This window comes from Danio rerio, chromosome 15 (assembly GCF_052040795.2).
Source record: "Danio rerio strain M-AB ecotype USA chromosome 15, GRCz13ab, whole genome shotgun sequence".
Taxonomy (NCBI): Eukaryota; Metazoa; Chordata; class Actinopteri; order Cypriniformes; family Danionidae; genus Danio; species Danio rerio.
Window position 1 is genome coordinate 51440001 of NC_141035.1, and position 14137 is coordinate 51454137.

Below are 14137 nucleotides of genomic sequence, written 5' to 3' on the forward strand. Positions count from 1 at the left end.
CACTGGCCGTAGTGTATGGGTGTTTCCCAGTACTGGGTTGCAGCTAGAATGGCATCCACTGTGTAAAACATATACTGGAATAATTGGCAGTTCATTCCACTGTGGTTATCCCTGATGAATAAAGGGACTAAGCCAAAAAAAACAAGGGAGGAACATGCAAGCTCCACACAGAACCCAGCAGAGACTCAAACCAGAGACCTTCTTGCTGTCAGGAGAGAATGCAGCCACCGTGTCGCCCCTGTTTGTTTATGTTATTTAATGAAACCTTGCTATATAGATGGAGAAACCCCTTTATAAAAGCAGGAAGCTGTGATTTACAGTGGATTTATAACAGCAGACAGCAGCTCTGTGGTGTCTAACATAGCTCATTAGTGAGTGTAGTGATGTATTCTCATTATGTATGCAGTCAGAAAGTAGACCGGGTCAAATTTGATAGCTTGAGCTGAATTTAAAGCATGTTGAAATATATTCCACAAACTCTGTAACCAGGGGTCCGTTTTTCGTACGAGGATTACTCAGTTAGCTGGATTTGGATATTGACGATTTGACACGATCCAGGATCGTTTCGTTCTTCAAAGCTGATCCGAGAGTTGTTGTCATGGCAACAGTTCTGCTAGCTTAAACCTGATCGGGAGCAGGTTCAGTTTATATAAACAGGATTAGATCGGCTCAGTTCAAGCAAAGATAATAGAGGAAAGTATGTACCGAATTCTGATATTTTCTTACAGTAGTAGTTATATACACTTGGAAAAATAGTAACTATTTTATATATATAAAGTTATAGTTATTAATAAAAAAATAAAGTTATACATATTAATAAAACGTATGCAATCTGCACTCTCGAAATGAAAGTACAAAGACTGCCACCTGCTGGTGCAAAGAGAAAACATGAACTTTTTAGATCACTTTAGTACAATTTATGTATAATAGAAATGCACAATGTGTGACTTTAAAAAAAATAAATTATACATTTCAGCAGTCATAAACATGTTTTGACAGTTAATATGCCAGTGATTATGCTTAACAAAAGTTGCAGACGCCTTTAAAGCTGCGCTCACACTGGGCTTTTCATCATAGACTTCCATTCATACGCACACGAATGCATCAGACCGGAAAATGAGGGTCATGCGTCAAGTTTCGCAGGTTGCTGCGGTGCAAAGTAAAAGCTTGGTGAACTCAGACCTGCGAAATCGCAACACTTGAATTCTTGAGACCAATCGAGGATCAAAACATGACCTCTCTGGACAGAAATTTAAAACCTGGGGCAATCGCTCGCTTTATTAAATGCCTAATAGGCTTGTTTAATCCCGCCCCTTTCCGCTGCTCCGCACGACAGAATTTTGCATTATCAAACTCTAGTGTGACCGCAGCTTAACAAACTCCTCCTGCTCACCATTTCTGTTTGATGTCATTCTGACAGCTGGAGGGGCGTGGCTAACATACTTGACCACGCCCCTCCAGAGGTCAAATGACACCTAGCAGAAATGGTGAGCAGGAGGAGTCTGTTAGGCTGTAATACCTCAGACAGACCTAAACTGACAACTTAACTCAGTTTAATTTTAGATCACAACAGAACAATTATTTTGTTCTGAACGACATGCACAGATGAACTATTCAGCACAAGACCAGCAATGTCAGTTACAATCATATGGTTAGTTTGGATTTTACTTGTACTTTAAGGCTGTTGTAGAATACTCCATTAACTCACAGCTGTCAATGTTGCTTGGCAAACACCTCACTATCATTACTGACCCAAATAAACCTTATTTAATGAAACCTTGCTACATATCCCTGTTAAGCCGCATTACTGCTGCTGCTGCACTGATCCGCCTGTCAGTCTCACACTCCATCCTCCCGTCACTCGTGAACAAAACCCCAAGATACCTGAACTCCTCCACCTGGGGTTAGGACTTACCTTTAACCTGGAGATGGCAAACCACCTTTTTCCGGTGGAGCACCATGGCCTCGGACTTGAGGTGCTGATTCTCATCCCAGCAGCATCACACTCAGCAGCAAACTGCACCAGTGCATGCTGAAGGTCCATGTCTGATGAAGCCAACAGAACAACATCATCTGCGAATAACAGAGATAAGATCCTGTGGTCCCTGAAACAGACCCCCTTCAGCCTGACCCCATACTCCCACAGCACCCTCCACAGAATGCCACGAGGGACACAGTCGAATGCTTTCTCCTGGACGAAAACTACGTACCTATTGGATCCTAGGTCCAACCATTGGCCGGATCCTCCTCTCCAGTATCCTGGCATAGACTTTCCCAGGGAGGTTGAGGAGTGTGTTCCCCCTATAGTTGGAGCACACCCTCCGGTCCCCTTTCTCAAAAATGGGCATCCAGACCTCTGTTTAGTTTAGAAAATCAACAGGTGGAGTTATTATTTATTTATTGTTTTTAACCGAGCCTCAATTATGATGCGTCTTTTAATCGTTGTCATATTTACCTCATCATGATTGTCATTAGTGACACTGCCGTTACGGGTTTATTAGGTCATCTCATCACAATTGTTCATTAAATGAGAATAAGATACATTTAGAAACTGAACAGGACACATTTTATTTAAAATCTTTCTAATCAAAGCCTTAAACATCTTTGAAGTGTTGTCATTTTTACCTGATGATGATGATTATAGTTGCTAGAGACACTGTTTATAAAGTCATCCCCTCACACATGTGCATTAGAGGAGGACAAGATCAACTTAAAAATAATCGAAGCCTCAAACATCTTTCAGGTGTTGTAACTTTTACCTGATGATGATTCATGTTAGTGACACCATGCCGTTACGGGTTTATAAAGTCATCTGTTTGCAAATGTTCATTGGATGAGAATAAGATGCATTTAGACATGTTGAGTTTTGATTGGTTGAGCTGAATTTAAAGCTGTTTGGTAACCACTCTGCTATCACTACTGAGCCAAAGATTTGTTTATTTGCTTATTTTATTTAATGCAATGCTACATATGAGGAACAACCATCTTATAAAAGCAAAAATGCCCATAAAGCTGTGATTTACAGTCCATTTAAAATAGCATGTAAATAAATTACAAGTGGTATGTCATTTTCTAAAGTATGTATTTAGAAAATAAACAGGATAAATTATGATTGAAACCCTTTCTAATCTGAGCCTCAGTCATGATGTGTGTTTCAAGTGTTGCAGTTTTTACCTGATGATGATTCTTATTAGTGACACTTTGCAGGCTTATAAAGTCATCTCCAGGTATTCCAGGTGTTGTTTGTGTGTTGTTAGGGTGTTCCCCGTGTTTTTGCATCTTTTTTTGGGTGTTTCTGGCGTTTCTGTATGTTTTCTAGGGTGTTGTTTGTGTGTTGTTAAGGTGTTCAGAGTGTTTTCGTGGTGTTCCAGGAGTTTTTGTGTGTTGTAAGGGTGTTTCAGGTGTTTCTGTGTGTTGTTAAGGTGTTCAGAGTGTTTTTGTGGTGTTCCAGGAGTTGTTTGTGTGTTGTAAGGGTGTTTCAGGTGTTTCTGTGTGTTGTTAAGGTGTTCAGAGTGTTTTGTGGTGTTCCAGGTGTTGTTTGTGTGTTATTAGGGTGTTCAGGGTGTTTCTGTGTTATTGGGGTGTTCCCAGTGTTTTTGCATCTTTTTTGGGGTGTTTCTGTGTGTTTTCTAGGGTGTTCTGGGTGTTGTTTGTTGTAAGGTTGTTCCGGGTGTTGATAAGGTGTTGAGGGTGTTTTTGTGGTGTTCCAGGTGTTGTTAGGGTGTTCAGGTTGTTTCTGTGTCATTAGGGTGTTCCCAGTGTTTTTGCATCTTTTTTGGGGTGTTTTTGTATGTTTCCTAGGGTGTTCTTGGTGTTGTTTGTTTGTTGTAAGGGTGTTCCGGGAGTTGTTTGTGTGTTGTTAAGGTGTTGTGAGTGTTTCTGTGTGTTGTTAAGGTGTTCAGAGTGTTTTTGTTCTGTTCCATGTGCTGTTTATGTGTTGTTAGGGTGTTTTGGGTGTTTTTATGTGTTGTTAAGGTGTTTTTGTGGTGTTCCAGGTGTTGTTTGTGTGTTTCTGGTGTTGTTTGTATATTATTAGTGTGTTCAGGGTGTTTCTGTGTTATTGGGGGTTTCCCCTGTGGTTTTGTACGTTTCCTAATGTGTTCAGGGTGTTTTTGTTTTTTGTAAGGGTGTTGTTTGTGTGGTGTTGTGGGTGTTTCTGTGTGTTGTTAAGGTGCTGTTTGTGTGTTGTCAGGGTGTTTATGGTGTTTCTGTGTGTTTTTAGGGTGTTCTATGTGTTGTTTGTTTGTTGTTAGGGTGTTCCGGGAGTTGTTTGTGTGTTGTTAAGGTGTTGTGAGTGTTTCTGTGTGTTGTTAAGGTGTTCAGAGTGTTTTTGTTCTGTTCCATGTGCTGTTTATGTGTTGTTAGGGTGTTTTGGGTGTTTTTATGTGTTGTTAAGGTGTTTTTGTGGTGTTCCAGGTGTTGTTTGTGTGTTTCTAGTGTTGTTTGTGTATTATTAGTGTGTTCAGGGTGTTTCTGTGTTATTGGGGGTTTCCCCTGTGGTTTTGTATGTTTCCTAATGTGTTCAGGGTGTTTTTGTTTTTTGTAAGGGTGTTGTTTGTGTGGTGTTGTGGGTGTTTCTGTGTGTTGTTAAGGTGCTGTTTGTGTGTTGTCAGGGTGTTTATAATGTTTCTGTGTGTTTTTTAGGGTGTTCTATGTGTTGTTTGTTTGTTGTAAGGGTGTTCCGGGTGTTGTTTGTGTGTTGTTAAGGTGTTGTGAGTGTTTCTGTGTGTTGTTAGGGTGTTCAGAGTGTTTTTGTGGTGTTCCAGGTGTTGTTTGTGTGTTGTCAGGGTGTTTCTGTGTGTTTTTAGGGTGTTCACAGTGTTTTTGCATCTTTTTATGCGTGTTTCTGGTGTTTCTGTATGTTTTCTAGGGTGTTCCAGGTGTTGTTTGTTGTAAGGTTGTTCCAGGTGTTGTTAAGGTGTTCAGAGTGTTTTTGTGGTGTTCCAGGTGTTGTTTGTGTGTTGTTGGGGTGTTTCTGTATGTTTCCTAGGATGTTCTGGGTGTTGTTTGTTGTAAGGGTGTTCAAGTGTTGTTTGTGTGTTTTTAGGGTATTCTGATTGTTTTTTGTTTTTAAGGGTGTTCCGGTTGTTTCTGTGTGTTTTCTGGAGTGTTCTGGGTGTTGTTTGTGTGTTGTTAGGGTGTTATGAGTGTTTTATGGGTGTTTTCTAGGGTGTTATGGGTGTTTTCTAAGGTTTTCTGGAAGGTTTTGTGTGTTGTTAGGGTTTTCCGGGTGTTTCATTTGTGTTTTCAAGAGAAGGTCATCTCTTCACTAATGTTCTTTGGATGAGATTGATATTCCCCCACAAAAGCGCTTTGAGTGTCCAGAAAAGCGCTATATAAATGTGAGCAATGATGATTACTATTTACTTGATGCCGATGTAAGTGAGCTCCGCCATGCCGTCGGGGATGCCGCGCATGTACTCCAGCGTGGCGCGATGAACTCTAACCTCATACAGGCCGCAGCGCCGGGCGTAGCGCAGGAAATTGGGTGCTCCGGGGAAGATGACGTTATCGGCCAGGATGATGGAGCCCTGGCCGATCAGACCGCTGTCCTCCAGCAGATGCAGATCAGGCAGGTAACATCGCTTCCAGTGGTCCATCAGCACCAGATCCAGACGCTCCACGCCCAGATCCTCACGCAGACGCGGGATCACTTCATCAGATGGACGCTGGATCAGCTCCACCTGAAACATACACAAATACAAGTTAACCCTCATGTATTGATCAAACTTACTGCCCTTTCGTTATGTTGGTGGTGTTGTTTGTGTGTTGTTAGGGTGTTTCGGGTGTTTTTTGTGTGTTGTTAGGGTGTTCCAGATGTTTACATGTTTGTCTAGAGTGTTACGAGTGTTGTTTGTGTCTAATCAAGGTGTTCCAGGTGTTTTTATGTGTTTTCTGGGTGTTGTTTGTGTGTTGTTATGGTGTTCTGTTTGTTTTATAGGGTATTCTGAGTGTTTTTGTGTGTTTTTAGGGTGTTCTGAGTGTTGTTTGTGTGTTGTTAGGGGGTTTTGGGTGTTCTGAGTGTTGTTTGTGTGTTGTTAGAGTGTTTTGGGTGTTCTGGGTGTTGTTTGTGTGTTGTTATGGTGTTTTGGGTGTTCTGGGTGTTGTTTGTGTGTTGTTAGAGTGTTTTGGGTGTTCTGAGTGTTGTTTGTGTGTTGTTAGGGTGTTTGGGTGTTCTGGGTGTTGTTTGTGTGTTGTTAGGGGGTTTTGGGTGTTCTGGGTGTTGTTTGTGTGTTGTTAGAGTGTTTTGGGTGTTCTGGGTGTTGTTTGTGTGTTGTTAGAGTGTTTTGGGTGTTCTGAGTGTTGTTTGTGTGTTGTTAGGGTTTTTGGGTGTTCTGAGTGTTGTTTGTGTGTTGTTAGGGTTTTTGGGTGTTCTGAGTGTTGTTTGTGTGTTGTTAGGGTGTTTTGGGTGTTCTGAGTGTTGTTTGTGTGTTGTTAGGGTTTTTGGGTGTTCTGAGTGTTGTTTGTGTGTTGTTATGGTGTTTTGGGTGTTCTGGGTGTTGTTTGTGTGTTGTTATGGTGTTCTGTTTGTTTTATAGGGTATTCCGAGTGTTTTTGTGTGTTTTTAGGGTGTTCTGAGTGTTGTTTGTGTGTTGTTAGGGTGTTTTGGGTGTTCTGAGTGTTGTTTGTGTGTTTTGGGTGTTCTGAGTGTTGTTTGTGTGTTGTTAGGGTGTTTTGGGTGTTCTGGGTGTTGTTTGTGTGTTGTTAGAGTGTTTTGGGTGTTCTGAGTGTTGTTTGTGTGTTGTTAGGGTGTTTTGGGTGTTCTGGGTGTTGTTTGTGTGTTGTTAGGGGGTTTTGGGTGTTCTGGGTGTTGTTTGTGTGTTGTTAGAGTGTTTTGGGTGTTCTGGGTGTTGTTTGTGTGTTGTTAGAGTGTTTTGGGTGTTCTGAGTGTTGTTTGTGTGTTGTTAGGGGGTTTTGGGTGTTCTGAGTGTTGTTTGTGTGTTGTTAGAGTGTTTTGGGTGTTCTGGGTGTTGTTTGTGTGTTGTTAGAGTGTTTTGGGTGTTCTGAGTGTTGTTTGTGTGTTGTTAGGGGGTTTTGGGTGTTCTGAGTGTTGTTTGTGTGTTGTTAGAGTGTTTTGGGTGTTCTGGGTGTTGTTTGTGTGTTGTTAGAGTGTTTTGGGTGTTCTGAGTGTTGTTTGTGTGTTGTTAGGGTTTTTGGGTGTTCTGAGTGTTGTTTGTGTGTTGTTAGGGTGTTTTGGGTGTTCTGGGTGTTGTTTGTGTGTTGTTAGGGGGTTTTGGGTGTTCTGAGTGTTGTTTGTGTGTTGTTAGAGTGTTTTGGGTGTTCTGAGTGTTATTTGTGTCTTATCAGGGTGTTCCAGCTGTTTTTATAAATTGTCTAGGGTGTTCTGAGTGTTGTTTGTGTGTTGTTAGGGTGTTTTGGGTGTTCTGAGTGTTGTTTGTGTGTTGTTAGAGTGTTTTTGGTGTTCTGGGTGTTGTTTGTGTGTTGTTAGAGTGTTTTGGGTGTTCTGGGTGTTGTTTGTGTGTTGTTAGGGTGTTCTGGGTGTTGTTTGTGTGTTGTTAGGGTGTTCCAGCTGTTTTTATAAATTGTCTAGGGTGTTCTGAGTGTTGTTTGTGTGTTGTTAGGGTGTTTTGGGTGTTCTGAGTGTTGTTTGTGTGTTGTTAGAGTGTTTTTGGTGTTCTGGGTGTTGTTTGTGTGTTGTTAGAGTGTTTTGGGTGTTCTGAGTGTTGTTTGTGTGTTGTTAGGGTGTTTTGGGTGTTCTGGGTGTTGTTTGTGTGTTGTTAGGGTGTTCCAGCTGTTTTTATAAATTGTCTAGGGTGTTCTGAGTGTTGTTTGTGTGTTGTTAGGGTGTTTTGGGTGTTCTGAGTGTTGTTTGTGTGTTGTTAGAGTGTTTTTGGTGTTCTGGGTGTTGTTTGTGTGTTGTTAGAGTGTTTTGGGTGTTCTGAGTGTTGTTTGTGTGTTGTTAGAGTGTTTTTGGTGTTCTGGGTGTTGTTTGTGTGTTGTTAGAGTGTTTTTGGTGTTCTGGGTGTTGTTTGTGTGTTGTTAGGGTGTTTTGGGTGTTCTGGGTGTTGTTTGTGTGTTGTTAGGGTGTTCTGGGTGTTGTTTGTGTGTTGTTAGGGTGTTCCAGCTGTTTTTATAAATTGTCTAGGGTGTTCTGAGTGTTGTTTGTGTGTTGTTAGGGTGTTTTGGGTGTTCTGAGTGTTGTTTGTGTGTTGTTAGGGTGTTCCAGCTGTTTTTATAAATTGTCTAGGGTGTTCTGAGTGTTGTTTGTGTGTTGTTAGAGTGTTTTGGGTGTTCTGAGTGTTATTTGTGTCTTATCAGGGTGTTCCGGGTGTTTTTATATGTTTTCTAGGGTGTTCTGGGTGTTGTTTGTGTGTTGTTATGGTGTTCTGTTTGTCTTGTAGGGTATTCTGAGTGTTTTTGTGTTTTTTAGGGTGTTCTGGTTGTGGCTTTTTTGAGCCTTTTGTGTATTTTTTAGGGTGTTCTGGGGTTATCGTGTGTTTCCTATAATGTTTCGGGTGTTGTTTGTGTGTTTTTAGAGTGATGTGAATGTTTTTCTTTTTTTAGGGTGTTCCAGGCGTTGTTTGTGTGTTCTGAGTGTTTTGTCTGTTTTTTTAGGGTGTTGTGGGTGTTTCTGTGTGTTTTCTACAGCGTTCCAGATGTTGTTTCTGTATTGTTAGGGTGTTCCAGGTGTTTGCATGTGTTGTCTATGGTGTTCCGAGTATTGTGTGTGTGTGTGTGTGTGTGTGTGTGTGTGTGTGTGTGTGTGTGTGTGTGTGTGTGTGGGGTGTTGTTAGAGTGTTTTGGGTGTTCTGAGTGTTATTTATGTGTTGTCAGGGTGTTCCAGGTGTTTTTGTTTCTTTCTTAAGGTGGTCCTTGTTGTGATTGTGCATTTTCTAGGATGTTCCCAGTTTTGTTTGTGTTTCATTATGGTGTTTTTGTGTATTATTAAAGTGTTTTTTCAATGTGTTGTTTTCTAGGGTGTTCAGGTTGTTGTTTGTGTTTTGATAGGGTGTTTTTGAGTTTTTAGGGTGTTCTGTGTAGTTTCTAGGGTGTTAGTTTGTGTGTCATTAGGGTGTTTCATGTGTTTTTATGGTGTGCTTTTATAGTGTGTTCTGGATGTTTTTTGTTTGGTTTGTTTGTTTTTTAAGGTGTTCTTTGTGTTTTTGTTTGTTTTCTAGTGTGTTCCAGTTGTTTTTTGTGTGTTTTGGGGGTTGTTTGCCTGTTCCTACAGAGTTTTGTGTGTTTTTTAAAGTGTTTTTGTGTGTTGTTCTGAGTGTTTTTTGTGTTTTCTAGGGTGTTCCTGGAGCTGTTTGTGTGCTTTGGTGTTCTGAGTGTTTTCTGGGTATTTTCTATGGCGTTCTGTGTGTTTTCTAGTGTGTTCCGGGTGTTTTGTTAATTTTCAAGAGTGCTCTTGTTTGTTTTTGAAGGTGTTCCAGTTGTTTTTGTGTATTTTCTAGTGTGCTCTATGTGTTGTTTTCTAGGGTGTTTGTGTGTTGTTGGTGTTTCAGGTGTTACAAATAAGTTAAGGATGTGACACAATATTGTCCTGACTCACCATGTCGTCATCGAATCCTGCGAGTCGAATGATCTTCTCTGCCACCTGGGCGTTCCTCTGGTCCATCTCGACAGAGTAAATGCGGGCACCAATGGGCAGTGAGCGGGCCATGCGGACAGTGCTGTAACCGCAGTGAGTGCCCAGCTCCAGCACAGTGATCGGGCAGTTCTCCTGCAGCAGACGGTCCAGAATCTTCCCTGAACACACACAGTACAGCACTCAGAGACTTAATCACAAACTTTATATTAAGACATTAGATGCAGTGGTTTACAGTGTGCAGTGTGTGTGTGGTCTGTGTTTTTTTGTGTGTGTTCCAGGTTTTTGTGTTTTAATGTTTTTCTTGTGTTTTATAGGCTGTTCTGATATACATGGTAAAGTGTTCAGTTTTCTATAGTATTTCAGGTCTTTTTGAGTGTTCTTAGTGTATTCCAGGTGTTTTCTAGGGTGTTTTGTATGATTTTTTAATGTTTTCTGTGTTTCCACCATGTTTTTTTATGTTTTCTAGAGTGTTCTTAGTGTTTTCTAGGATATTCTGTATGGTGTTTGTGTGTTTTGTAGGTGTTTTAGTGTCGCTCATGTTTTTAAGGGTTTTTTAGTGTGTTCCAGGTGTTATCTACAGTGTTTTTAGGGTGTTCCTGGGGTTTCTTTGTTTTGTTTTTTTAAAAAGTTTTCTTAGTGTGTTCCAGGTGTTTTCTAGGGTGTTCTGTATGGTGTTTGTGTGTTTTCTATGTGTTTTTAGAGTGTCGTTTATGTTTTCTAGGATGCTCTATGTGAACTCAAGGTGTTTTCTAGGGTGTTTTGTGTAGTGTTTGTGTGTTTTCTTGAGGTTTTGTACTTTGTGTTTTGTAAATGGTTTCTAGGGTGTTTTAGTCTGCTCCAGATGCTATCCAATATATTCTGAGTGTTGTTTGTGTGTTTTCTAGGGTATTCTGGATGTTTTCCAGGTATTTACTGGGTGTTTTAGGATGTTCCCTATGTGTTTTCTAGTCTATGATATTCTTAGTATATTACAGGTGTTTTCTAGTTTTTTTGTGGGTGGTATTGTTGCTTGTTTTCTAGTGTTTTCTATGGTTTTCCATGTGTTATGTGTATGTTTTCTAAACTTTTCTGGGTGTTTTAGGTGTTTGTAGGGTGTTCTGAATGCTTTTAAGCGTTTTTCTGGGTGTTGTTTGTGTCTTCCATGGTGTTTGCACCTTTTTTGGGCCCGATGTTGCTGATGAACTCCACTTTACTGCACCACGTGTCGAAGGTGTCCAGGATGCTCTGCGAGTCTCCAGGTGTTGCGTGGGTAAGTATGTACTGAAAGGCCCGTTCCTCTCGACTGATGCCCGATAAACAGTCCCGCACCCAGCGGGTCAGCACCGCTCGATACAGCAGCACAAAGTAATAACGGTAACGGATAATCAGAGTGAGTAAAAGAGGAAGAAAAGCCAAGGCGATCGCAGGAGATACCATCTTCAACACTGACCTGCAATACACACAATAACAAGCAGAAGCTTCAGTCACTTTCACATATTAGAAGATCCAATACACTATAAACAGTACAGAAACACCTAGAACACCCTAGCAACCACATTGAAACACACTAAAACACCATGGCAACACACTAAACACTCAAACACCCTAACAATCACATATAAAAATTCTAAACAAACCCAGAACACTGTAACAACCACATAGTAACACATAACACACATCCAAAAACCATAGCAACCACATAGAAACACACTAAAACACCATGGCAACACACTAAATACTCAAACACCCTAACAATCACATATAAAAATTCTAAACAAACCCAGAACACTGTAACAACCACATAGTAACACATAACGCACATCCAAAAGCCATAGCAACCACATAGAAACACACTAAAACACCATGGCAATTAACTAAACACTTGGAAAACCATAGCAACCACATAGAAAAACAGTAAGCAAACCCAGAACACTGTAGCGACAACATATCAACACATTACACACATCCAAAAACCCTAGCAACCACATAGAAACACACCATAACACCATGGCAACACACTAAACACTCAAAAAACCCTAGCAAGCACATTAAAACACACTAAAACACCATGGCAACACACTAAACACTCAAAACACCCTAACAATCACATATAAAAATTCTAAACAAACCCAGAACACTGTAACAACCACATAGCAACACATAACACACATCCAAAAACCCTAGCAACCACATAGAAACACACTAAAACACCATGGCAACTAACTAAACACTTGGAACACCATAGCAACCACATAGAAAACACTAAACAAACCCAGAGCACTGTAGCAACCACATATCAACACATAAAACACATCTAAAAACCCTAGCAACCACATAGAAACACACTTAAACACCATGGCAACACACTAAACACTCAGAACACTGTAGCAACCACATGGCAAGACAGTAAAAATACTTAGCAACCATATAGAAACACTTTTAACACACCCCATCGTCTGCACAGCAACACACATTTCTGCTTCTGGTTAAGAAACTAAAGCATCTTATCAATGAGTGATGGAAACACCCAGCACAACCTAGCAACTGCATAGCAACACATTTAAACAACACCCAAAACGCCCTAGCAACCACATAGAAACACGTTAAACAAACACACAGAACACCCTATAAATCACATACCAACACACTAAACACACCAATAACACCTTAGCAACTGCACAAGAACACACGAAACACCATAAATACCCCATGGTAACATACTAAACATGCCCAGAGCACCCAATAAATTACATAGCAACAGTCAAAACACCACAGCAACACTCTAAACACACCCATAATAACTTAGCAATCTCGTACCAACACAGTAAAAACATCATAGCAACAATCTAAACACACCCATTACAACTTAGCGATTACATAGCAACGCACTAAAACACCATAGCAACACTCTAAACCCACCAGCAATTACATTGCAAACCCATTAATACACAATGGCAACACTCTAAACACACCCAAAACTCCTTAGCAACCACACAGCAACACACTAAAACACCATAGCAACACTATTCTCTAAACATATCCATAATACCTTAGCAATCACATAGCAACACTCTTAACTCACCCAAAACGCCTAAGCAATTACATAACATTAAACACACCCATTACAACTTGGTACCTTGGCAACACACTAAAACACCATAATAACCTTATAGTAACATACTAAACATGCCCAGAACACCCTATAAATCACATAGCAACACAGTCAAAACACCATAGCAACCACATAGCAACACACTAAAAACACTGTAGCAATACTCTAAACACACCGATTACACCTTAGCAATAACATAGCAACACACTAAAAACACCATAGCAACACTCTAAACACATCCATTACACCTTAGCAATCACATAGCAACACACTAAAAACAACATAGCAACACTCCAGATACACCATCAATCACATAGCAACAAAATAATACACCACAGCAAAACTCTTAACACACCCAAAGCACCTTGGCAATCACACAAAAACACCATAGTAACCACATAGCAACAGACTAAACACACCCAGAACAGCCTATAAACCACATAGCAACACATTGAACACCTAAAACACCATAGCAACCACATAGGAATACCTTAAACACATTCAGAACATCTTAGGAGCCTCATAGCAACACACACAGAACACCTTAGCGACTACATGGCAACACATCCACAGCACAAGATCTCAGTGACATGGCAGAAGATTGTATGTAACTGAACACAACCCTTTACACCTTAGCAATTACATAGCAACACTCTAAACACACCCATAATATCATAGCAATCACATAACAACACACTTAAACACTATAGTAACCCCATAGCAACATACTAAACACCCTGAACACCCTAGCAACCACATAGGAATACCCTAAACATATCCAAACCACCTTAGCAACATCAACAGAACACCCTAGCGACCACACAGCAACCCATGATCTTTCTCAGTGACATGACAGAAGACTGTATGTAGCTGAAGACACGCTCTCAGCTGATCCCAGGTCATTTAATTGACACAAACACACACAATACAGCATCATCATTTATAATAGTGGAATACAGACCTGAGGATGACGGAGCTCAGAGACGACAGAAAACACACACTAAGACAGGTGTGCAGAGACACGGGCTCCAGCAGCCAATCAGATTCCTCCTCATGAATAATTATTGAGCACCTGAGCCTCCATTTCACCTGGAGTGTCATGTGACCACAGCAGCTCATCATATATTCATCATGCCGGAGGATATTCACACGCAGAGTGACAAACAACTAAATGACTCATTAAAAAGTGTTCTTTAATGGCACTTATAGAAGTAGAGTACAGATGTTCAAAACACAGGCAGCCTGGTGAATAGAAACAGCTTTAGATTTGGATATTACGCAGTATAATAGACAAAATATTAAAAATAAAATAAAAAAGCATTGCAAAAAAAAAGCTTAAATTCAAGTATTACATCATTATATTTTATTATTCTAATTGAATGTTTTCATTATGTCATTATTATTTTTACAAGTTGTTTTATTGTATTTTTAGATTTTTTATTTTATGTATAATGTGTTTTATTTTATTTATGGTTAGGATTCCAGTATAA

The 14137-nt window shown here is 40.3% G+C and overlaps 1 protein-coding gene and 1 long non-coding RNA gene across 3 annotated transcripts; one reads left to right on the forward strand and one right to left on the reverse strand.

Moving 5' to 3' along the window:
- The first annotated feature begins 2541 nt into the window (after positions 1-2541).
- On the forward strand, positions 2542-6567 carry LOC147840739 (uncharacterized). Its single transcript, XR_015510040.1, has 5 exons — positions 2542-2667; positions 2727-3320; positions 3452-3780; positions 4223-5241; positions 6361-6567. It is a non-coding gene; the product is annotated as an uncharacterized LOC147840739 (long non-coding RNA).
- tomt (transmembrane O-methyltransferase) lies at positions 2565-14052 on the reverse strand. Of its 2 annotated transcripts, NM_001424185.1 has the most exon segments (6): positions 2565-2599; positions 2724-2806; positions 5257-5684; positions 9518-9714; positions 10711-11190; positions 11334-12103. In NM_001424185.1, coding segments are annotated over 3 exon segments (780 nt in total). In that variant the 5' UTR covers positions 10973-11190; positions 11334-12103; the 3' UTR covers positions 2565-2599; positions 2724-2806; positions 5257-5363.
- Positions 14053-14137: the final 85 nt, after the last annotated feature.

Bases quoted from the DNA above. Each gene is read 5' to 3' on its own strand.
- tomt (XM_087282345.1), bottom strand. From the start codon at position 13,769: ATGATGAGCTGCTGTGGTCACATGACACTCCAGGTGAAATGGAGGCTC. The intron at 9,715-10,710 runs GTGCAAACACCA...GTGTGTGTTCAG, and splicing joins CAACATCGGGCCCAAAAAAG to GGAAGATTCTGGACCGTCTG. The intron at 5,685-9,517 runs GTGAGTCAGGAC...TGTATGTTTCAG, and splicing joins CAGGATTCGATGACGACATG to GTGGAGCTGATCCAGCGTCC.